General features: G+C 36.9%; 2 protein-coding genes across 4 annotated transcripts; one reads left to right on the top strand and one right to left on the bottom strand.

Annotated features, from left to right (window-relative positions):
* The first annotated feature begins 7,742 nt into the window (after positions 1-7,742).
* On the top strand, positions 7,743-9,991 carry LOC147489986 (UDP-glycosyltransferase 87A1-like). Its single transcript, XM_086574892.1, has 2 exons — positions 7,743-8,368; positions 8,994-9,991. Exons 1-2 carry the CDS (start codon positions 7,879-7,881, stop codon positions 9,863-9,865), a joined length of 1,362 nt encoding a protein of 453 aa, XP_086431018.1. The 5' UTR covers positions 7,743-7,878; the 3' UTR covers positions 9,866-9,991.
* Positions 9,992-10,328: 337 nt separating this feature from the next.
* On the bottom strand, positions 10,329-24,700 carry LOC147489985 (uncharacterized). Of its 3 annotated transcripts, none has more exons than XR_015201571.1 (5): positions 24,481-24,629; positions 23,849-24,081; positions 23,677-23,744; positions 22,493-22,636; positions 10,329-10,714 (listed from the first exon to the last, which is right to left on the bottom strand). XR_015201571.1 is itself a non-coding variant. In XM_086571734.1 (5 exons), exons 3-5 carry the CDS (start codon positions 23,767-23,769, stop codon positions 10,442-10,444), a joined length of 510 nt encoding a protein of 169 aa, XP_086427860.1. In that variant the 5' UTR covers positions 23,770-24,081; positions 24,481-24,567; positions 24,643-24,700; the 3' UTR covers positions 10,329-10,441. The 3 variants fall into 3 exon arrangements, 2 of the variants coding, with proteins under 2 accessions (XP_086427860.1, XP_086427859.1); XM_086571734.1 differs by adding an exon at positions 24,643-24,700 and having other exon boundaries at positions 23,677-24,081; positions 24,481-24,567; XM_086571733.1 differs by lacking the exons at positions 23,677-23,744; positions 23,849-24,081; positions 24,481-24,629 and adding an exon at positions 22,732-23,239.
* Positions 24,701-26,546: the final 1,846 nt, after the last annotated feature.

Below are 26,546 nucleotides of genomic sequence, written 5' to 3'. Positions count from 1 at the left end.
GATGTACAAAGCGTCGAAATAGACGATAAGCTTTTATTACGGCCACATATAACCACGACTTGGCCAATTGGGCCCCATCGATTCATCGAATAGTGCATCTCCTAGAGCCTTGGCAGTTTTCTTAACAGACCCATCCCTTCACCGCCTCCCATTAGCGTAACCTGCAGGAAGTTTTGGATCCATCTCTAGCTTCGTCTCTTAACCGATCCTGCTCGATAAAATTGGGTTGGAATACATTGCTGTTGTTAGTTATAAGAAACCAGGTTATATACTAATACATTCTTTGTCAAAACCAACCTTCGAGATTATTGCGCAACAAAAGAAGGCGATGGGCAAGCCAAATACTTTCGAATCTGGAAAAGACTCTAGGCCATCTAATAAAGCCCTCTTGGCTACCTCCTCTGAGGGGCAATAACATCTCATCACACCGGTGTTGAACCTGGATAGAAATGTTTCTTTATTGACCGACTCCACCAGCAAAAATAAAGGGGAAATAAAAATGAAACTTGAAATTAATATAACCAACCATGTCGCGGTGGCGGTATTAAGGTCCAGAATGACTGTAACAAAGACTGGTTTCTTCCTGAAGGCCCCGCCACTTGAGCACCCACAAAGGAATATGTTGCATGAGAGGATGAACACTAATGATAATGTCCGGCTTGTACTCCATCGGACCGGCCTCCAACTCTCTTCGGGTTGCACAATAACAAAATGTTAAAAATGAGAAAAGAGCATACTTGAAAACACAATTAAGATTCAAATAGATTGATGTTAAACTTCTGCAGTCTTTCTAACAACTAATGCAAGGTCAATAATCAAAGTGTGAGGCAGAACCTTTTACGATTCGGATGGTTGAGTGAACTGGTACCCAACAAGATATTCAAGGTTCTCCGCCCTTGGGGATCAAAAGCGGTGGCAATTTGGGCACTATCTGCTTCTTAGAGAAGGTTAATTTCTTTAACGCGACGGTCATAATAGAACTAGGACCGGGGAGTGATATCTATCACCTTGCCACGCTCACTCAAATTTGGCTCAAAAGTTGACCAAGGGATCCCGATCATGCCAGTTGTATCATCAACGCATCATACTTCCTACCGAAAGGACTTTTCGAGCAACTCCATCCGAGTCTTATAGTCAAGAATCTCATCTGCCCCTAAACTCTTGACTAAATCGATATTCCTTGCCCCACAAGTAGTCAACATCGTATTTCCAAGTTTTGCCAACCGACAAAGATAATGACCCACTCCACCTCGAAAGGCGTGGTAATAAGAATGTTTGTTTGTTTTGCCACTCCCATCAAGCTTGATACCGCCAGATTTAGTGAGAGCACGGAGTCTTTGTTAGACCCGAACAGTAATCCAAAGACCTTCACCGCCGATACTTCGATATACGGAGGCCTCTTAACGCCAAGCTTCCACGGGCTACAAATGAATTCCGCCAGCCACCTCCACTCTGTCATCCAAATTTAAAAAAAAACAAGTGTGGCGGGGATAAAACTTATTATCAAGATTTAATTTGATACAACTCAAATCATCTTCAAATATAGTATGTCTCAATTACCCCGTTCGCGTGATAATTTTACGAACATTTCAGTTCAGATTCGAAGTGGAACTATATCAAATCAAAAGACAAACCATTTAACAAAGAGATTCAATCAATCAAAACAATGCCATAAAATTTGCTTCTCTACAGGAGAAAGTATCGATGCATAACATAGTAAGGTAAGTAAAATGATTTTAATGGACAAGCTATGAGTGACAGTCAAAACTTAATGAGAAAGCTTTATTCTAATACAACTCAAAGTCATTGGTATGTTCCATTTCGAACTTGAAGAGGGATACCGTATATACCCAAACAAAAGAGAAATCTTTTAAGAAAGAGATCCAATAAATCAAACTATAGCCATAAATTTGAATATACAAGAGAAGAGACCACGACACAAATCAAACTAAGGTAAGTAAAAAAAGTGTAAAAAAAAGGTTAATACTTGTTGGTTATACCCTACAATCTTGAAATGTCAAAATATCAATTATCCGTTTGTACCAACATTTTTAGAGGAAAGTAAAACAAACTCGATAATATTGTGTATTGTCTCAAGTCTTATATTGCCACTTAAACTCTTATCGCCTAAACTTTTATCATACTTTGACCCGGGGATCGCACTTATTCGGAAGACTCCATGAACAGCCAAGACCAAAGTCAAAGACTACAATTATTCACTAATACCTCGGGGAGGGTGAATACACATTCTCGCGACCGATCACATAGTTTTACACCAAACTTCATATGCTCATACCACCAGAATTATTGGCAAAGAGGAGAAATTGTCATATAATTACCCGAAATCGAAACTTAACTGTCTTTCATGTCAATCCATTTAAAGACAATATGAAGTTGTAGAATTTTGCATCAATGAGAAGAGGACATACTTAGCGTAAAAGGCAGCTAGTGCAGCAAGATAGGCACAATGAATCCAACGAGGTGAAGTGCTATGAAATGCAACCTTCCAAAGCTGAACATGTTTCACCATGAACTTGTATTGGCTCTCCATGTCATTCAATGGCTAGCCAGTGTACTCTTTCCATACATCTTTCACAAAATCATCTGCATGCAAGCAAAACAAAACAAGAATTATAAAAACTGACCTGGAGCTTGAAAGAACAAAAAACAAAACGCGGGAATTAAAAAATTAGAAAAGAATGATCTTTTTCGGGATTAAAAAGAGCAAAATCAAAAAATTCAAACCCAAACGAACAACAGATCAACCCTAATGCACTGAATGATTTTAATTTCAGAGAACAAAACCTTGAGAAAAAAAATACTGAGAACAAAAACCCCAATAAATTGAATGGGATTTGATATTGAACATAAAATTACTAATTACCTCGAAAGTCTCGATCCAAGATGATTAAGGATGGCTGCAACCCATAGCGATGCAAGTAGATTAAGGAAGAGAGGGAGATGATCTCAAACAAATTTAGAGAACTTTGTTGGTCCTTATCGATTCAAGGCCAAGAAATTCTTAGCAAAGGTTGCCCAATCTCAAATTCCTAAAGTTTTTTTTTTTTTTTTTTTTTTAATAATTTCTTAAGAGAAAAGTGGCTACTATTGCACGATGACTACTTTATCCACGGTAGGGCTATTTTTTGCAAAACATTTGCCACCTTTTCTTAGAAACAGTAGGGTATATGAATATCAAAAATCGAAATTAGTCGATATTGGTAGTACCGTGGTATAAGACAATTATATCCCACCGTTTTACGAGACCAGTGGTATTTGGCTTGTACCAAAATTAGAAAAACCATATGTACCGTGGTAAGTGACTACTAGCCACCCTTATTAGAGAAACAGTGGTATATGCCATTTGACCAACCGTGGCTAATGTGTATTTCTATAGTAGTGAATAAGAGATTTTGGTATATCTAGACTGCAGAATTTACAGCAAACACAAATGAAAATAAAAAATCGTACCTTTTGCAGCAACTCAAATCGAACTTGGACTTCACTGGAGAATTAATCCAACTGGAGAGAGAGAGAGAGAGAGAGAGAGAGAGAGAGAGAGAGAGAGAGAGAGAGAGAGAGAGAGAGAGAGAGAGAGAGAGAGAGAGAGAGAGAGAGAGAGAGAGAGAGAGAGAGAGGTTAATTACCAAACCCTACGTAATTGAAAGGAAGAGGAAGGGGAAGACATACTTACAAGCGGCGGCAGCAAACAACTTAAGATCGAAAGAAATTTGAGAGAGATTGAAAGAAATTTGAGAGAGATATAAAGAAATCTGTTTCCATAGTTAAAGAGTTGTGATACGGATGAAACTAAAAGAGAGTGCAAGTTTTTAGCAGTTTTCCTCTATTTCCCAAATTTCTAATTTTTGTGTGTGTTTTTTAATATTCACGGTTTTGGCAGCGCATAAGTTTCGTAAGAAAATTAAAACAAAATGTTAGAAATTAATTCAATTTTAATGGAAAATCATTGTAACAGTTTTTCATAATTGCTCACGGTATTAAAGTGAGAGGAACTCTCTTATGCTTAAAAAATGTTATTAATGAAAAAAAGTGAACGTTACTAATATCCTGTTTTGGTGTAGTGAATACTTATCTCATGTGGCAGACGTTTGCTTTACAGTCTTGATCCCATTGGCAAGGAGGATCATAAGATTGTTGATATGTACTAGAAGATCGTTGGTATTGCAACAGATGGGGCTAGTCTGGAATTGGATTCTAACTGACAACAAGTTGATATACTGGTGGAGTGTGAAGATGACGAAAACAACCCAATTGATATTCCTCCAATTTCAATTCCTTTTCACCAAACATCAGTTGGACAAGTCTACAACAATTTAACAAATTGTTTAACTTCCTATAATGTTATAAGTCTATATAAACCTACTATATATCATGTGGAGAAAACTATAAAAGATTAACATTGAAATTTAAAATTATTTTTTTTTTTTTTTTTTTTTAGTGAAAATTTTATTGATAATGATAACGAATATCTTGTTGCACCGCAAGTCCTTTCTGTTTTTTTTTTTTTTTTTTTTTTTTTTTTTTTTAATTTTTTTTTAATTTTTTTTTTTTATTTATGTTTGTTTAAGAATTGAGAGTGAAAGAACGGAACGAGAGCTTATGGGTTTGTTATGGGTGATTAGAATTAGAAAAACTGTCCGGTTTGGCTTTAAGCATTTAGCTATTTGTTTTAGTCTCATTAATCTATCAAAAATTCAAAAACACATTTGTCACTCTTTAATGGTTTTGGACTCAAAATAAATTATAAATGATAATTTTGTAAGGGCAAAAAGAGAAGTAAAAAAAAAAATTGGATTATTAGAATGTTTTTTATTAGTCTCTTTTCATACTATTTTTTTTGTTGGTTATATTCTCACTATAGTTGTTGTCAAAATTTTGGGGGTGTGGAAATTTGCTAAAATAATTAAGCGGTGCGAGTCCTTATAGTAGAATATTTTTGTAGGCAAATTAGTTACGTGGTAGTAGAGATTTTCTAATCTCAAGGGGTTGCGACTCCCACACACACCTCCTATATCAATCTATGTATCTGTCCCATTGTCCATGTCAAGCCATTATCTTGGATGACGTATGGAGGGAGTGGCTCAAACTAGCAAAGTTGGTAAAACATTTGGGTGATGATACCAAAGGTCTGGGAGTTGAACCCCACTAGCATTAAAGAGTTACTAATCTCATTTAAAATAAGCTTGCCAAAAAAAACACACACACACGCGATGGTAATGCCAAATTGGTGGATGTTTCAATCTGCCCTGCTCATTTGTTCTATATGAAGATATCAGAAGCTATGGAGCATATGTCAGAGGCGTATTGTGATAGAAGCATAGTTCGGAATTTCGGAATTTTTGAAATTCCGACAAATTTAAAAACCAAAATTCATTGAATTTCGACCTTTATTACATTCGGAATTTCAGATGATTTCGAATTTTGGATATTTTGACTCTATATTTGGAATTCCGTTTTTTTGAAAAACCGAAATTCCGGGTGGAATTCCGGAGTTTCGTTCGGAATCACGAAATATGGATATAAGTGAAAAAAGCTAAAATTTTGCACTTCAAGCCTTTGAGAGAAGTGTTCAGGGATCCCGGTGATTTACTTCTTAACAATGACTCCAATTTTGCACCTGGGATTTCAAGCACTGGATAAGTTCAAGTATCTATGGAATTGTGTCCTTGAGAGGTCAGAGAAAGACGCTGCGATGCTTACACGTGTGGATGATGATATACATAAGAGCAGGGGCGGCCCTGAGGTTGTCCACACAAGCAGGGGTCTAGGGCCTCCAAATTTTGACCCAAAAAAGGGCCCCAAACTATAAGTCCATTTGACACACATTTATAAATTTAACACACTATTACCATATTCAACAACCCAAGCTTCTTTAATAGCAGCATTACCAGCCATAGTAATCCACCTAAAAATCTATTTTTTTTTTTAAGTTTTAATTTATCCGGTGTAAAATTAGGCTTTTGCTTTAGGAATTCGACTAGGCCCCGTCAACTCAGGATCGCCCCTGATGAGAGTTAAGGGGATGGAAAGTCTAGTGAAGAATAACAGAGACCTACTGGGGGATTTTGCATTTGGTTACAAAGTCATTCTTAACCCTATGGCTGCCATGTTCAGTGATATTGTGGGACAGGAGGTTGTGACGAAATTGGTTAAGATTGATTGCTTTCTTGTTGAATATAGTTTAGGGTGCACTTAAATATACACACACATAGTATAGAGCAACTGATCACGGTATCTGATCTGGGAACTCAGCAGTTCCTATGGTCAAAACAATCAATCTTGCAATCTTTTCTGCCCATTAGAAGTGTTGATATCAATGTAGAGTGTTTCTACAGCAACTCACACTTTTGAATCGAATTTGTGAACACACTGACGTGGCAAGCAGAGAGACCTTGATTTTCAGTACTTCTTTGACCAATACACACGTACCCCCTGCCTGATGAGTGCCACGTCAGTGTGTTCACAAATTCGGTTCAAAACATTCAGTTGCTATAGAATTTTGGTGTCAATGTATGCCAAATTTATTCAGCTAATTTTTCGTCATATCACGATATTTGTAGTGTATCGCAGATTCACAACATTGCCCTAAGCCCCTACTATTCGGAAAAATAGTGCAAGAAATATTACAATTTAATTTTTGGATCAAGATTGAGATAATGAGATATACTATCAAAACTTTACCAAAAAAAAAGATATACTATCAAAAAGCTTTTTCGTGTTCAGGGCGAAAGGTGAGTTGGTGACAAGGCATACTAATGTACTTGGTAAATTATTCATTAGGTAGCAAAGGTGCCAAATTATTCGTTAGGTTAGAAAGGTGCGTGGTGAGATTTGCCTGTGATACCCTATAATCATTTCTCAACTAGTATATATATATATATATTGGCTAACCGGGTGTATGGGCCGTGCACCTCGACTAATCCGGAGCCTGATTGGAAATTCGACCCATACTGCCTCGCCATTTAATCATTTCTCGACCAGTCTACATTACCTCCGGCAACACACAGACTCACTCACTCAACAGTCAACACACAGCTTCATATATATTTTTTTCTTGATGATATACTTCAGTTTCATTCATCCACAAATTTGTAAAATAAGATTCTCTTCATAGGTGTAATCAAATTTCCAAAAAAAAAAAAAAAAAAAAAAAAGTTACAAAATCTAGTTTTTGGTCTTAATTGTTAGAAAAAAAAAAAAAAAAAGAAACTTGAAGTACTGAACTAGTGACACTTCTTTCAAACTAAAAACGATAAAAAAAAAATCTTTAGCTAAGGATGGGAAGAACTCTTATATATTTTACAATAATTTTTTTTTTAGTGGGAGCAAATTAGAAAATTTGTTCTAAAGAAAGAATTTTATAACTGTCAATCTCTTTTTAGTGGTTGGTTCTGTTTCTCATGGAGCAAATCCCGTTGGAGCAAAAAATCACTCTATTGGGCCATCTTGTTGCGCCCCCACATAGCAAAGCTTAAAAGGTTGGCTGTTAACAGCCTTGCAAATTTCCCTACTTTAGACAATAAATAAATGAGCTGGTCTTCAGTGCGCGAGCTGTATCGTGCGCAAGTAATATGGGCTGTTGGATTCAGTACTTCAGCCGTCCAATACACACGCACCCCTGGCATGAGTGGCCCAGAATTCACAGCGTATGGTACGCCTTGCGCAGGGTAGATTTAGCCTAAATAAATTGGTTACACAAAATGAAGATGCTACTTATATCTATAGAACCAGTCTGTACTCATTGTCTTCTTTTCCAGATTCACTACACACCTTCACTGCTAACACACTACTAGTCTGTAAGCACAAAGTGCTAGCTTAACATTGTCCTTCATCTTGTATTCAATTGATTTCGACGACATGAACAGCATCTCCAGTTGCACTCCTTGTTGCCATGTAGTAGCTATACCTTACCCAGGTCGAGGGCATATCAATCCAATGATGAACCTATGTAAACTTCTAGCATCCAGAAACTCCAACATGTACATCACAGTTATAGTAACGGAAGAATGGCTTGGTTTCATAGGCTCAAATCAAATGCCACCATCAATAATCTTCCAATCAATCCCAAATGTTATACCTTCTGAGCTGGTTCGGGCTGCTAACTTCCAAGAATTCATCGAAGCTGTATTTAGTAAGATGGAAGAGCCGGTCGAGCGGGTACTAGACCGACTTGATCAACCAGTATCGGCTATAATAACCGATTTATTTTTGTCGTGGGCAGTAGCTCTAGGTAACAAGAAGGATATACCCGTGGTGACTTTATGGCCGATGTCGCCTTCGGTATTTTCCATCTACTATTATTTCGATCTTCTCAAACATAACGGCCATTTCCCTGTTGATTTGTCAGGTACAAAGATTCAATTATTTGATCAATATCCGAACCAATATTAGATTATCAGTAGCAAGATTTTATTTATGGAGATCATTACTTTGAAAGTTTGAAATGCCCAAAGCAATATACTTGATGGGCCGCATCCATTCAACGATTAGATCATAGCTTGATGTACAAACAGGTCGAATTTAATTTGTACCTTTACCGCCAGCCAAAACTAACTTTTTTGTACTGAAGTCCAACCTTTAGATAAGATTAAGATTACGAATCCAATTTGTCGTCAATGTAAACTTATAGGACTATGCATCCATTTCAGTGTGTAAGCATAATTTTGTCATTCGTATTATGGTTTCATTGGTGTCTTATTAGGGTACACCTTGTCTTGCCAGGCTGCCAGGGACTGCTATTCAACTTGGGTAGTACTATGTGATGGTTCATTAATACTAAAATATAATGATAATTGTGCGATAGCTTCGCTGTTTGAGGCTTGAATTTTTTACTTGTCTCAATGACTAAGTGCATTGTGTTGATGGTTTGATGCATTTGAGTGAAATGCTGTCCAAGCTGTGGTGTGAAAAAATTTCCTTTCTTTTGTTCATAGAAAATACTTCGTAATTGATTCCCAATTATTTTTTTGCAGAACGAGGAAATGAGGTCATAGACTACATTCCCGGAATCTCATCAACGCGTTTAGCAGACCTCCCAGCAGCCATTTCCGGGTCTAACAAACAAATTTTGTGTCGACTCTTGGAAGCCTTCTCTTGGATACAGAAAGCACAATGCATAATGTTCACATCCTTTTATGAGCTTGAACGCAAAGTTATTGACAATTTAAAGGCGACACTTCCATGCCCAGTCTACTCTGTAGGCCCCTTAATCCCTCACACAGCAATGGATTCCATGCCGAATAGTAACATGGACGACTACTTCAAATGGCTAGACTCACAACCTCAAAATTCTATATTGTACATTTCTTTGGGCAGTTTCTTATCAGTATCGAAAGAACAAATGGATGAGATCATTGAAGGGGTATGCGCAAGTGGTGTTAGGTGTTTGTGGGTGGCAAGAGGAGACACTTCACATATACAAGAGGCTTGTGGTGAGAAGGGACTAGTATTGCCTTGGTGTGACCAGTTGAAGGTCTTATGTCATCCTTCTGTTGGGGGATTTTGGACTCATTGTGGATGGAATTCAACTTTAGAAGGTGTTTTCGCAGGGGTACCCATGCTTACCTTCCCTATATCTTATGATCAAAAACTTAATAGGAAACTAATTGTGGGTGACTGGAAAATTGGAATGAATGTTAAGGATGTTGCAACAGATAATGTGATCGATAGCAAAGAAATATCTAAGATTGTACAGATGTTTATGGAGTTGGATGGAGATTTTAGTGGAGAGATGAGGAGACGAGCCACTGAACTCAAAGATTCTTGTAGACAAGCATTGTCGCAAGGTGGATCTTCTGAAGCTGACCTCGATGCTTTTGTCAAAAGATTTTTAAATTGTCAATGATCTTTTGCTAATTGGTCAATATATATATATTTTTTATATTTTTTTAAAATTGATATGGGTGAATTATTTGTCATTGAAGCTCAACCTAATCAGTTCATCTATATATACTTAGCAGTTAAACTATCACTAGTTTAGAAATTATCTTAGATTGAATGATGAAAGACCAATAAACAAGAAAAGGATAGCACCACAATGTAGACAGAACCAAGTTTCGCTTGTCAGTTCAGTATGCTCAGCTTGTCAGAGAGTTATGAGAAAAGTGCTTTATGAAAATTCACCACTACATAATTTACTCTGAGAACACCCTACACAAAATACTTCCGACCTCAATCAATTTCATATGTTCCAAACGTGAAGCAGTTACCTTAATTCAAACCAAACCTTTTTGAAGTGAGATTTCAGAACTAACTACGTAATAAGATGAAAGGAATTCAACATAAATAAAGATGTAAAATACAAGCTCTACAAAGACAAATATTAAATTGTTTATCCTCGTCGACAATTCTCAATAAATAAATATAAGTTATTACATAAATAAATAGAAGTTATAAAATACGAAAAACACGATGTTTAGGATTAAGAAACAACTAATTCCACATTTGGGTTCTCCTTCGAGAGCAATCCATGCACCTGCTGCTTTTCCAATTCATGCGATGGTAGAGTATTCCACATTTTTGCAACGTTGATAATCATTCTGTGTAGTCTAATCGCACTACTCAGCATATAAATAGCTAGTTCCAATGCATTGCAACAGTCAGCAAACCCACATATCTTGACTTCTTTTAGTTTATGATATAACTGCTTTGGATACTCCCTGCCCACCACTGGGAAGGTATTTCCACCTCGTAGCTGTCATCAAAACAGGAAACATGGCATTATTCAAGAAAGAAATTGCATTGACAAGAAATGTTCACTTTTTGTTGCAAATACACCTCTACATGGCAGGTGATAGCTCTCTTAAGACCACCACCTGCCACCTGTTACCAAATTAACTCTTATGGCGTACCAAGGCTCAAAATATCAATATCGATAAATATATCCGTGTACCTAAAAAAACTGATATATATCGGATATATCATAAATATCATATATATCTATTTTTTTTGTGACTAATCAAAATTTTGTTTTGTATGTTGATATATTAGAAATATCGTCAATTATATAAAAAATATCGTCTATTATATCGGAAATATCAACAATATATCGATCAAAGTCAACAATATTTGGTCAAAGTCAACAATATCGATCAAAGTCAACAATTTATATCGTATATATCATATATATCAGTCGATATATATCGTTATATCTGAAATTCTAATATATATCGAGAAAAAAATAATTCGATATTCGGTGGATATATATCGAAAATATCGATGTCGGTGTACCAAAATACCGATATATATCGGTGATATTTTGAGTCCATACGGCGTACTACCTCGTTTTTGCAGGAGGGATTTTTGTATTTCTTTTTATTGGAGTCCGTACTTTAGAGAATCATCAAACCCCACCAATAAAAAGTATGAATTTCGAAGTTCCCTGAATCTATCTTAAATTTTAGCTTGGTCTGGGAGGGAAGTTTTTTGAAAAAAAATGGTAAGGCCGTTGAGAGGGCAGGATTGTGAGAGAATATGAAAAATAACGGCTCAGATTGTTCCTTAGAATTTCAAATTCCTAACTAAAACATACTTAATTACTAATAGAATTCCACTTAAAAACTTGGAGAGGCATTTCACTTCTTTGTTACCCATGCCTAATAGCATCTCTAATGGGGGTGTAAACCTTATAGAGTGGAAATTTTACACCCCAGATATCAAAAAACTCTTTTTAATGAGGTGTTATACCGTAGGTAATAAAGTATTAGTTGATAGAGAGGGTGAGAAATTCTCTTTTTCGCTATCAACTAATAAAAAGCCTGAGCGACACTTGAATAGACGTCTGAGTAAAAAAACATTTGGATGTCACTTAAAGTGTCGTCCCTATCTATTTCTAAAGTCACAATTTGAAAATTTTAAACTCGGACGTTACTTAAAGTGATGTCCGAGTTTAATTTAAAGAAGGACGTTTGATTTTAAAATTGAATTTTTTTACACTTCTCAATTAAGAACAATAAAGAGTGGATATTTATGGACTCTACCATAATTTATAATTGGAGTTGTAAAATCCTAATGGCACCTAAGTGGCACCCATATGGAGGTGTAATTTTACACCCCTCCCATTAGAGATGCCTTAACAAAATAAGGCACCCTTAATTGTTTTTTTTTTTAAATAAAGGCTTTCCACCTTCTCTATTCCCTTTCTCCTCGGGGGTGTAAACTTACACCTCCACCTAGGCTCCACGTAGGTGTCATTAGGATTTTATACCTCTAATTGTATACTATTATATAGTTTATAAATATCCACACTCTATACTCCCCAATGGAGAAGTGTAAAACAAAAATAGATTTTAAACTCGGGCGTCACTTTAAATGACGTCCCTCTTTAATTTAAACTGGGATGTCACTAAAAGCAGACACACAAACCGAAACCAAACAATTGAAACAAAAATATCTTACTCTAGTTTAATTTAAGCAAAAGCCACGACGTAGGTACCCACTTTTCCACAGTTTCACCTTTCTCTCTATTATTCTAATTATCTATTTATAATTTATAAAGTTTTATAGGTAAATATAATATTATTAAATTTCTTTTCTTATTTTTTATCTTTTCATATTGAGTTGATTTCTAAACTATGTTTTTTAATTTTTTTGTATTCTTTTTGTGAATTTATTAAACCACATATTTTTATTTAATTTTATTTTGTGAATATCATAATAACATTGGTAGTTTATTTTAATTAGTGCAATTTCAATTCAGTTGATTAATGGTTTATTTTAATTGTTTAAATAGATATGTTAAAGTATTTGATCAAAGGAAAGTTGTTGCCCACTCAACCACCTAATAAAACAAATACTGTTGCCAGTGTTGAAGTAGGATCCTCCTCAAAGCGAAGTCACCAAGAAATTGAGGATGGTGGTGTTGAACAACCCACGTGAAGAACTTGACTTGTCTAGTCTTTAGGGAGACCCTGCACTGAGGAAAAAGATTTCAAATTATCATCCTAATGATCAAGACTCGGTGAGAAGAGCATATTTGCTTAGGGGTCCTTGCTAGCCTAATCATGTTTTTCCTCCAAGAACAAGAAGCAAGAGAATCCGACGCTTTCAGAAAGAGTGGTATGAGGAGTTTAGTTGGCTGGAATATAGTATTCACGAGGATGCCGCATTTTGTCTATATTGTTATTTCTTTAAACCCAATAAGGGGGCACAAGGAGGTGGGGATGTTTTTTCTCACAGGGGGTTTACTAATTGGGAAAAAAAAACCAAATTAAAGGAGCACGTTGGAGGACCAAATAGTGCTCATAATATTGCTTATAGGGCAGCACAGACTTTGTTAAATCAAGAGCAAAGATATCGAGACATTTCTTCACGCAAATCGACCAAGTTCGAAGGGATTATCGAATACACCTAACTGCAATAACTGGTTGCATTAGGTTTCTTTTGAGACAAGGTTTAGCTTTTCGTGGTCATGTTGAATCAGATGAGTCGATCAATAAAGGTAATTTTCTTGAATTTATACGGTTTCTGAAAGATCATAACGAAGTCATTAAAAAGTTCTTGATAATGCTTCTAAAAATCGGAAATTGACATCGCCTGATATCCAAAAAGATATTGTGAATTCGGCTGCTGTGGAAACTACAAATGTTATTCTAAAATATTATGGAAATTCATTGTTTGCTATTTTAGTTGATGAAGCACGTGATATATCAATTAAGGAGCAAATGGCAATTGTTTTGCGTTATGTCGATAAGAAATGTTGCGTGATTGAAAGATTTTTTGGAGTTGTGCGTGTTAAGGAAACTAGTGCATTAACATTTAAAAAGGCAATCGATGAATTGTTCTTCAAACATGGGTTGGGCATATCTAGACTGCGTGGACAAGGGTATGATGGGGCCAGCAATATGCAAGGTTATTTGAGTAGCCTAAAAGCACTTGTAATGAAGGAGAATGAGTCTACATTTTATGTTTATTGTTTTGCCCATCAGCTTCAGTTATCCCTTGTAGCAGTTGCAAAGAACCATGAGTCAATCGCTAACCTTTTTAGTATTCTCTCTAATGTGGTAAATACTGTTGGAGCATCATGTAGCGGCCGGGATATGTTCTTGCGATGCAATGAAGGCTAAAGTTGTTCTTGGCGTTACAAAGTGGAGAAATTTCAAGTGGCAAAAAGGTTGAATCAAGAGACTAGTCTTAAACAATCCGGGTGACACTTGATGGGGTTCACACTATTATACACTTCTTGGCATGATAACCACTTATGGTTCAGTAGTTGATGTGCTTGATAATGTAGTGGAAAATGGTTCAAGCTCGGAACAAAGATGTGAGGCTTACGGATTATTAGATTCAGTGCAGTCTTTTGAATTTATCTTCAATTTGCATTTGATGAAAGCGATACTAGGAATTAGCAATGATTTGTCAAAGGCTTTGCAACGTGAAGACCAAGACATTGTCAATGTCATGACTCTTGTTAAAATAACAAAGGTATGCTTACAGGTGATGAGAGATGATGGGTGGGATAGTCTCCTGACTGAAGTTTCTTCACTATGTGTCAAACATGATGTGGTTGTTCCAAATATAAAGAGAGGTATATGGCTCGAGGGAGGTCTCGACAAAGAGCAGAAGGAAACACCAATTTACATTACTATTGTGTTGGATTATTCTATCAGTGTATTGATTTGCAAATTCAAGAGTTAAATGACCGGTTTAATGAAACAAACACAGAATTACTTCTTTGTATGACATGTCTTGATCCTAGTGAATCGTTTGTTGCTTTCGATAAGCAAAAACTTATCCGTTTTGCTCGACTTTATCCTGATGATTTTTCAGAGATAGATAAGAGGGAATTAGCGGATCAACTTGAGAATTATATCATTGATGTGCGTTCCGATACTAAGTTTGGTGAAGTAAATGGAATTAGCGACCTAGCCAAAAAAATGGTTGAGACGAAGAAAGACATTGTGTACCCACTTGTTTATTTGTTGATTAAGTTGGCACTGATTTTATCTGTTGCTACTGCAACTGTGGAGAGGGCATTTTCTGCTATGAATATCATAAAGAATCGTCTGCACAATCGGATGACAAATGAGTGATTGAATGATTGTTTAATAACATACATTGAAAAGGAAGTTTTTAATAGCATTGGTACCGAATTGATCTTACAACACTTCCAGAAAATGAAGAAGGATAACGAAAAAGAATGCCACCGAAAACAACTACGAACAAGTACTTGTTTAGATTTGATTTTTTTTTCTAATACATTAATATATATAATATATGTTTTTTTATTTTTATTTTTTTTGTATGCTTGGTTTTTGTCTGGGCTGGCTCACTCTCACTTACTTTTCTAGCTCTGCCACTAATAGCACCCCTATTAGAGAGAGTTTTTGATATTTGGAGTGTAAAATTTCCACTCTATACGGTTTACACTTGTTGGGGATTATACCAATACCAATCGATTTCCCCACTACACAGATAACTCGTATATGGAAACAATTCAACTCCGGACAAAATCTAAATATCAACTACAGCCTATACTAACATGCCCAACTCACTAAACAACTATCAACAACAAATAATAATGCAAAGCAGTAAAGGCAAACCACAAAACAAAGATTTACCGTGGTTCGGCCAATGATGCCTACTTCCACAAGAGACAGTTCTTTATAAGGTAGGAAGGAAGATTACAATCTCTCCTTTCAGTCTCTCACCTTACTAGATCACTCTTATCTCTTTACAGGGTTGTATATCTGTAAAGGTTATCTCTCAATCTTGATAGCTTTCAAGATTGGTTTCTCTCTCTTTGTTTTTGTCTGGTTCTTAATCTTCTGACTTAGGTTTTCCAAAACCTTGATCTTGTTTTTATATCAAAAAACAAATTTCGATTCTTGTAAAATAAGCTTCACGAAAATCAGCCTTTGGGCGCAGGGTCGCCTATTGCGAAGCGGCGGCGGCGCTCGACATATCCAACGTCGAATCGACTCGTTTCTCTCCTCATGTGAGGGATAACTCAACAATCTCCCCTCCCCCAGCGGTGAGGGGATACCTCCATGCAATTTCCAAATTAACAGAGGAGTCTGCGCTACTATTCGGTAGCCACAACAAATATCAAACTTACCTTTCGGTAAGACTTTGGTCATCATATCCGACCCGTTCTTGTCGGTATGGATCTTCTCGATACACAAATGCTTGTCTTCAAGTACTTCTTTAATCCAATGATAACTCACGTGTATGTGCTTGGATCTAGAATGAAAACTCGGATTCTTTCTCAAGTGGATGGCGCTCTGACTGTCACATAGAACTACAAACTGTTTCTGCTTTAGCCCTAGTTCGTCGAAAAACCTCTTCATCCATAGCATCTCTTTGCAACACTCGATGGCTGCAATATACTTGGCTTCGTAGTGGAGGGAGGGCAACACACTTTTGCAACTTAGATTGCCAAGAAACCGCTCCCCCGCAAAAGTAACCCGGATAACCTGAGGTGGACTTCATCGAAATCAACATCACCGCCATGTCTGCGTCGATTAGCAGTAGCCTTCAAGTAAGGGCTTACTTCCACCAAAGCACAAACACGATTTGGAAGTGCCCTCGAGATATCTCAATATCCACTTAACACCTTCCCAATGTTCTTTTTACTCGGTTTGACAAAATTTGCTTACAACACCAACGGCGAAAAGCAATATCCGGTCCTAGTACACACCATGGCATACATCAAATCGCCCATCTGCGGATGCATAAGGAATCTTTTCCATCCGACTCGCTCATGCTCACCCTTTAGGACACATCTATTTGGTCATGAACGGCCACCCAAGCGGACAACCGACCGGCTTCGGCTTTGATCCATGTTGAATCTCTTCAACACGCTTCTCAATGTAGCTTTCTTGAAAAGCCACAACTTCCCACTTTTTCGTCACGAGTGATCCGCCCCCCAAGTATTTGCTTTGTTTGACCCAAATTCTTCATCTCAAAGGACTTACTCAAGTCTTTCTTCGACTTGGATATCTTGTTGATGTTTGGGCCAACTATCAACATATCATCCACATACGCCAATAGCACTATGAAATCCCCATCCGAAATCTCGAACAAACACACAATGATTGGAAGCGGACTTCTTGTATCGCTTCTTCGCCATAAAGGAGTCAAACTTTATGTACCATCGTCTCGGTGCTTGCTTCAACCCATACAAGCTCTTTATCGAACTTGCATACTAGGTGCTCCTTGCCTTTGACCTCAAAAACCCTCCGGGTCGTCCATGTAGACATCTTCTTCAAGGTCTCCATGAAGAAAAGTTGTCTTAACATCTAGCTGCTCAACCTCTAGGTTCATACTTGCGGTCATACCCAATACCACCCGGATAGAAGTCATCTTCACTATAGGAGAGAAAATCTCATCAAAGTCAATCCCTTTCCTTTGACCGAATCCCTTCACAACAAGGCAAGCTTTGTGCCTTGGGTGAGGATTGTTCTCCTCATGCTTGACTTTGTATATCCACTTATTCTTGAGAACTTTTCTCCCCTCGCTGGGTTTCTCAACTAACTCATAAGTGTGATTCTTATGCAAAGAATCCATCTCGTCATGCATGACCTTCAACCACTTTTCTTTGTCTGTACCTTCAAGTGCCTCTTGATAGTACATAGGTTCTCCACCATCCGATAGTAGACGTGCATTATGTGGTGGATACCGTTAATGTTAGTCTCCTCCATCTATCGGACCTCCTCCTTGCCCCATCTGGCCGGTGCCTCGGAGGATGCACTTCGCGCTTTTGCTCGGTGGTGGTTCATGCATCTCATATGCATCTTCTATACCAATAGGTTCTATCCCATCATGAAAGCAATAAGATTCTCATCATGAGCTTCAAACTCATGGTTTTCTACATTCTCAATGCCTTCCGCGACGCTCCACAAGTAGGAACTTCGGTTCGAATCAACAAGATCATTGGTGAAAGCCTCAGCTTCTTCACCCTCCTCAAAGTCTGCTATGGTTTGGTATTCTAAGAACACAACATCTCGACTTCGGATTACCTTCTTGTTAATCGGATCATAGAGTTTGTAACCAAACTTTTCATCTCCATAACCTTAAAAATGCATTGCTTGGCTTTGTCATCAAGTTTGGATCTCTCATCCTTCTGAATATGCCAAATGCCCCGCACCCAAATATCCTCAAGTATCCATAATCAACATCTCGCCGACCATACTCTCTCGGATAATTACTATTTAGAGGCTTTGCTTGGCGACAGTTGATCACATGCACTAACAGACATTGATTGCTTCTACCCAAGAGCTTCTAGGTAGCTTAGAGTGAGATATCATGCATCTCATCCTCTACAATGGTACGGTTCATTCTCTCTACTATTCCATTATGTTGCGGTGTCTTCGGGAACGGTTTTGCTCATGACCGAATCCCATGACTCGGTAATACTCTTCAAATGGCCCGATGTACTCACCCCCATTATCCGAGCGAATACACTTCAACAACTTCCCGGTCTCTTTTTCCACCATGTTTGTGGAATTTCTCAAACATGCCAAGTACTTCATCCTTGGTCTTCGACTATAGGCCCATATTTTTTCTTGGACGATCATCAATGAATATAAAGAAGTCGAAGCTCCCGGTGGGACTTTACTCTCATAGGACCACATAAGTCCAGTATTGCACTAGTTCAAGGATGTTGTCCTTTTACGTGGAGATCGGGAATCTTTGGAAAGACACCTGTGTTGCTTTCCTACCGCATGAGTACATACATGTATTTAAATGTGTACCTTTAATGTCCGCCCGCGACCTTTTGCTTAACAAGAACTTCCATCCCTTTTATGCCCATGTGACCGCGGTCTCTTGTGCCACGATTCGGATGAAGTTTCTTCTTCGCGCGTTCGCTTCGCTTTACACAAACTAGCCCGTGGTTTTGTAAAGAGAGCAAGTTTTCTTTCCTTTGGTCGCTACTGATGGAACCTCGCTTTCGGTTCCATACCCCGCTACCAAAGCGAGTTTACAAAGCCATCGTCATCTAATTTCCCTAGCCGAAATTAGGCTTTAGCCGTATATGTCGAGACATGTCTTACATCCTGAGTGTCAAGGTGTAGCCGACATTGGTTTTACATGAACATCTCCATGCCTATAATCTTCGAGATGCCATCATTACCCATCCTTACTTCACCATATTCACCACGTAGGTAGTGAAGAATCCCCGCGCGATGTGACGTGATAGGATGCTTCAGATCTATCACCCACACTCAGATCCATGACATGAGGTACTAAGATAGCACACACCACAATCGACCTGATTCCCCACTAGGTCGCCGACTAGTGCGGTGAGTATCTCTGCGTGTGTTTCCGTTTCATCCGCACCATGTCTTCATGTACACGCTTATTCTTCTCATCCCTCTTCGTCCTCGCACTCATATCCGGAAGTGGCCCTTTCAGGCACAATAGTAACATTGCCTCTCCGCCTTGGGAGTTCTAGCTTCACCCCTAGATTTACTTTTGTCATCACCTCTAGAACGAGATGGTTTTCTCGTTTCTACCTCTTCCCCGTTTCTCGTGAAAGGATCTCGAGGTGAGGAGCCGCTTCTTGCACTCCTTCTAGTCTCCTCATTCAACAAAGACGTGGTAGCCATTTCCATGGTAACAATTCCATCCTTGGCTGCTCCGTGTAGAGAAACTGCTAATGTCTTCCAACTTTCAAGTAGAGAGCCTAATAGAAACAAAGCCTCAACTTCGTCTCTCAAATTGATCTTCATCAAATGCATCTGATTGATGATATTCTGTACTTCATTAAGATGCTCAGACATTGAATAACCTTATTGGTACTTCGTGTCTGCAAACTTCTTAACGACTAGCACTTTGTTTCCACCCGAGTTCCTCTCATAAAGGTCTTCGAGTTTCTTCCACAGACTGAAGGCTGTAGTCTCTTGGGACACATGGTGAAAGACATTGTCGTCAATCCACTGTCGAATGTATCCAATCGCTTTTCTGTCAAGCTTTTTCCACTCAAATCGGCATCTCATGATTCTTTTCGGTTTTACTCCCTCATTCTCAATGGGAAGTGCCAAGTCCTTGCAATATAACAAGTCTTCCATCTTGGCTTTCCAGATGGTGTAGTTTTTCCTATTCAGACTCATCATGCGAGTGTTCACGGAATGGTCCATCTCTACAAGTTATTTAACCTCAAATCTTCTCTCAGGAATTTCGTCAAACACCTTCTGACCAAGATTCGGATAACACCCTAGGCTATTCTACCCTGGCTCTGATACCACTTGTTGGGGATTATACCAATACTAATCGATTCCCCCACTACACAGATAACTCGTATATGGAAACAATTCAACTCCGGACAAAATCTAAATATCAACTACAAAGATATACTAACATGCCCAACTCATTAAACAACTATCAACAACAACAAATAATAATGCAAAGCGAAAGGCAAACCACAAAACAAAGATTTACCGTGGTTCGCCAATGATGCCTACTTCCACAAGAGCCATCTTTATAAAGTGGGAAGGAAGATTACAATCTCTCCTTTCGGTCTTCTCACCTTACTAGATCACTCTTATCTCTTTCTGAGGTTGTATCTCCAGTAAAGGTTATCTCTCAATCTTGATAGCTTTCAAGATTGGTTTCTCTCTTTTGTTTTTTTGTCGGTTCTTAGTCTTCCTCGACTTAGGTTTTCCAAAACCTTGATCTTGTTTTTATATCAAAAAACAAATTTCTTTCTTGTGAAACTTGTTTTTATATCGAAAAAACACAAATTTCACTCGAGTCACCAGTCGCCCCCCGAGGGTCGGGCGACTCGACATATCCAACGTCGAATCAGCTCCGTTTCTCTCCTCATGTGAGAGATAACTCCAACAACACCTTCATTGGAGATGTCATTAGTCCTAAAAATACAAATAATCCAAAAAAAAAATTCCTCTTACACAATTTAAAAAGTACTTCAGTTCTGACTTGTATTCCCTTCTTCATCCAATACTCTTGAATTCACTGCTTTTCAGTGTAGAAACGGCCATCGAAATTTACTCATACTAAAGTGATCTCGCAAATTACAATTTAGGCGTAATCAGATTAATATTATTGAGTTTTTCTCCTTTTTTTTTTTTTTTTAATCCATGTTATCAAAGTCTGACAGTTGCATGTGCTGAGAACTCTGCTAAATAAGAACTACTTTTACCAGTTTGCTTTAAAAAATTGTGTCCATCGCTTGATGTGTTGTATTAAGCGGTTCTATAAAGTGATAATTTTCACCATGAATTTTGCTTCAGTGCATTCTGATGCAAAGGTGCAATCCGTTTCATGTATTGTTTGCTACTTTGTACTTTAAGCCTTTAAGGGTACCCTAGAAGATTAATAGTTTAGAGTTACCACGAATGAACATATTTCTGTGTTATTAGTCCACTCTATACGGTTTACACCTCCCATTGGAGATGCTATTAGTCCTAAAAAAACAAATAATCCAAAAAAAAAATCCTCTACACAATTTAAAAAGTACTTCAGTTCTGACTTGTATTCCCTTCTTCATCCAATACTCTTGAATTCACTGCTTTTCAGTGTAGAAACGACCATCGAAATTTACTCATACTAAAGTGATCTTGCAAATTTCAATTTAGGCGTAATCAGATATTCAGATTAATATTATTGAGTTTTTCTCCTTTTTATTTTTTAATCCATGTTATCAAAGTCTGACAGTTGCATGTGCTGAGAACTCTGCTAAATAAGAACTACTTTTAGCAGTTTGCTTTAAAAAATTGTGTCCATCGCTTGATGTGTTGTACTAAGCGGTTCTATAAAGTGATAAACCAAAGGGTTTTCACCATGAATTTTGCTTCAGTGCATTCTGATGCAAAGATGCAATCCGTTTCATGTATTGTTTGCTACTTTGTACTTTAAGGGTACCCTAGAAGATTAATAGTTTAGAGTTACCACGAATGAACATATTTCTGTGTTATCTTTTTATAGTCAACCAAGAAGCAAGTCTATTCTGGCTCTATTACTACCAAGTGTTATAGTGATTGCCTGGCTCTATTACTACCACGTATGTAGGATGTTTTAACCAACTTTAAACTTTAAAGTTGGTGTCTAAACTTGAACCACGGATATTGACGATACAGATGATGTTTATACTTTACATTAGTTTCGGAAGCCATCATGGTGAGTTGCTCCACTCCACCCAGGTTGTGCTTAGTGTTTGCTAGTCATATAAACAAGTTCTAACTATTTATGGTTCCCCACTAAAGTTTGTTAACCTTGCAAATTACACAAAAATAGGTCTGCCCACAAGTTTTTAGGTGGTATCCATCACACTAAACTATCTGACTTCGAAATCATAAAAGAAATTATAATTCTCAACACTTTCCTTTTTTTTCGATAATAATTCTCAACATGTTCATTATAGGCAAAAGCACATACTGTAAGGAATATTTGATTGTGGCATAAAATAAGAGTTTGATATAAATAAAAAGTATAGAAAACAAATAAAGTTGTTTTCGCTTATTCAGATAGATTCACCAAAAACTAATATTAAAGCAATGTTGAGATGACTTACGGCCAAATGAAACTTCTGCAGACATGGAGAAGCATTTAGAATGGGGATAAGAGAGAGCAGATCAAAATCCACATTCAAAAAGATAGTCACCTCCAGTTCTTTCAGCCGGCAGAATTTGTTCACGTTCAGAGGTATTGGTTGTAACTGAACAGAAAAGAGGAAAATTAATTGTTACTGAAATAAAATCATTGCCAACTATAAACTTAAAATTAGAGACATTTTTTTTTCATTTTAAGCACCTCATTGGCAAACAAACGTAGTGACAATATTTGAAGATGAGGAAGCTCTTTTGCAAGACAACAGAACATATAATTCGTGTCAATATCAAATGCACAGTCGATACCAAGATGCACTTTCTCAACCGATGGAGCACCAACAAATCTTAAGTTTTTTACCACCATTCCAACATACACAAATGTAATGAGATCAATACAAGATATTTGAATATTATATGCTCTTTGACATTCTTCCAGGACCAGCGACTTTAAAGAGGGGAATTTCCGACAAATGAAAAAAGACTCAGGTAGCGTACAATTTTTAATCCTCAAAGATTGAAGATTTTTACCACCAGAAAGGATGTTGTCAAAAGCACTTTGATCAACAAGTATACCATCCAAAACAAGGGTTTTCAAGGAGTTGAAGGTATTTGACAAATCAGAAGAAGGCATTAGCACACATGAACGAAGGCTCAAATGCTTTAACTGAGACGCTTCACTAGAGGAAGCAAATGACAAGGAAAATTATAGAGCTCACCATAGTACAAAATATCAGGATATGGATATTTATCGATACTCAATTTCTGGATATGTATCGTGGATATATCCCTCTCTTTGGGAATATTTGACATTGTTTCACATGCAAATATCGTGGATATATCTAAAATATCGATAATATCATAGATATTGTAGATATTTCTTGATATATCATGATACATTATTTATATTTATTTAAAATATAATGGTAAATATTAAATAAAATTGTTATATACACAAAATATCGCTAAATATCTCCAAATATCCTCAAATATTACAAATATCGCAAATATCGTCAAAATATCGTAGATATTTGCAGTCGTATATATCTCTTAACATATCGTGATATTTATATATTTTTTTCTGAAATATAAATAAATATCTCCAAATATCGAGATATATCGGGATATTTTGTAATAGGGAGTTCACAACCTTTAGAAACGCACAAAAGGTCAAGATCAAGTTTTTCAGTCTGCATTCTAACAGCAAAACTGATCCACCTGTCAATATGAGAGGCAGAGTCATTCGTTAGGAAACAAGAGACCTTGAAGGAGCATATTTTCTGACATGTGCACAACTTCAAAAACTGATCGACTGCTCTTACAAATTTGAATCTATCCTCCCATACTTTCTCGTGATAAAATTCGTCATATTCGATACCAAATAAAGAAAATTCATCAAAGTGAAGATTGGATGTGAACGCATAAAGATATCTCCATTTCGTAGATAACACCTTTGTTTTGACAGCATCTCTCATAGTCAGAAATGAGAGTATACAAGAGAGAGAATGTCCTGTGGTAATTCGCTAATACGATCAACTGATTTGGTGTTGTCTTCCTGACAAAGCATTAAAAAGGCTGTTAGCAGAAAAAGAATTATGTTCTAAGTAATTGATTCTTAAAAACTATTTAGCTAATGCAACAGATAACCAGTCTAGGTAGGACGCAGTATTCTATAGATCCACAGTCCTACACTATTATGGAACTGCAGCACAATACTAACCCAGTTTTTTTTCTCAAGGTGCTTACGATTGAAGAATCTAAAGTCTGACAATAGGCATCTAAATGTTGAGACAGACGCTGATCCAGATTCAGTCCCAACTCCTATCTTATCTGACAGTATATATTGCGTAGGCGTACATACGAATTCAAGGTTCCTTGTGTATTAATGTGGATACCCCAAACAAGATCACATGCAGTGCGAGTATTAAACTTAAATTGATTTTATGTCGGGTACCTTAACAGAATTTTGTTTGTCATCCTTCAGAGACCCAACACTTATTTCCATTGATCCTTAAGTAGCGCGAACCGTCAATGCCAGAAACTGAGAAGAAAAAGCAACTATTAGAAAAGGAATTTGGAACCATAGATGTTCTACATACTATTTAGGTGAGCTTACATATCTTGCTTAAAAACGAATAATAAGCAACAAAGATATGGGAATGAAGTAAATTTAAGGGGTTAATGGAATAAAGGTCTGCCTATAGGTGGATATTTCGAGCACATGGTTAAACCCACCATGGATATATAAGTTGGAGGTTCCACACCGTGTATGCCACAGGCTTACTTGACGTGGGAGTGCATTCTTGTAAAAAAATAAATGTTTATTGATACATAATTTCTTCAAATAAGCGAAAAACAAGTCGTTCTAAGTGGCAAGAGACTAAGGGGTCGTGTGTTTTCAATATATTTGACGGGCAATTTCATATAAACACAGAAGTAACCTCTCGTATTGATTTAAACAACACAAAAATAATCTATATGAAAATCAATTCAAACCTAGAGAAAAATATATTCCTTTTATATACAAAACCTTCAGTAGGCACGCCACAAAGAGCCCAACTCAAAAAAATCTGAACTTGAAAGCAAAGTTTGAAGCTTCTCCTTTTATAGTTGCTAGCTTAAATGAATATATCGATATTGAATTAGAATTATGAATATCGGTATGTACGATATTTTGCCAAGTAGTCAACAACACAACAGATAGATAGATTTAGGACTTGGGAGTAGGTGAACCATGCTTAATAGGTGGCACTCTCACAAGAGAGAGTGAAGCCACGTGGATGTTGGCTCTTTGGTGGAAAAAACTCAATTACGTTCATGCCTTCAGTTTCCTAATTCAACTCAAACACTTAATAAGTCACCAAAAAAAAACTCAAACACTTAATAGCACTAGTTTTCGAACCCGTTCTATGAACGGGTGCCGTTATATTAAATTATTATAAAAATTATAATACCTATGTGGATCTATGAGGTATAAATATTATATTGGTTTTTACTTTATTTTGTATGTGTGTTGTTCTTTGTCTTTTCCAGTTTGTTTGTGTAATTGTTATCCACATATTCTATGTAGAGCTATGAGATATGCATATTATATTTTCTTTTGAGCTATGAGATATGAATATTATATTGGGTTTCACAATATTTTTGATGTGATTCCTATGAATATCATTAATTAGTATATCTCATTTGTCACGTTAGATAATGATACTTGGCTACACTATTAATAAATTATGATTGAGCATTTAGTAATGGTTTCTTGCTTTCTATGAAAAAAGTGTTAATTTTTTCAAGTTTACATCCATTATCAGTTATATTTTGTGTGTTTATGTAAATCAATTGAGAAATAATTGATTATGGACAGAGTAGAGGTGCCAATTAAAGGTGGGCGAAAACTGTAGGATTTGAGGAGAAAAGTTATTCTGAGTTGTATTATCCCACAACTCTTTTGTTGTACATAGAACTTGTTGTTGATTGGAAATGATGTTATTTTTCAGTTTTTTAATGTAAATGGTGTAAATTTATAAAATTTTGTAATGGCTGAAAGTAAGAGCAATGAACAGCAGCTGCGGCACAGAAGAAATGTTATCAATGCATCTCTATTTCTATTTTTGATTATGTAATAGCTAGATTCCTTCGTGTATAACAAATGATATTGGACCACGCCCCATGCAATACATGCATGTCCGGATTAACACCAAGACTTGTAAAAGCATTACACGCATTGTATGACCGAATGTGCTCACGAAATGACCTCGCATTGGCATTAGATCCTTCATACAATGATTTAAAGGCGGGGCAGTTCAGAAAGCAAAGGCAATTTGATCTTTCCTTGTAAACAGCACATCCCAAATAGAGGTCTGTTTTTGGTTGACTTTGATACTTGTTGATCTTTCCAATGTAGGGCATAACAGAATCCACATTGCACATCCATTCAACCAAGATAATGTTGTCCTTTCTATGGAGTAGGTACATCTACATCCATTGGAGAGGTGAATACTCATTGTATACACGATTCTTTTT

This window comes from Coptis chinensis, chromosome 7 (genome assembly GCF_015680905.1).
Source record: "Coptis chinensis isolate HL-2020 chromosome 7, ASM1568090v1, whole genome shotgun sequence".
Classification (NCBI taxonomy): Eukaryota; Viridiplantae; Streptophyta; class Magnoliopsida; order Ranunculales; family Ranunculaceae; genus Coptis; species Coptis chinensis.
Note: the sequence above shows the minus strand (reverse complement) of the source record. Positions and strands in the feature narration are given on the sequence as shown.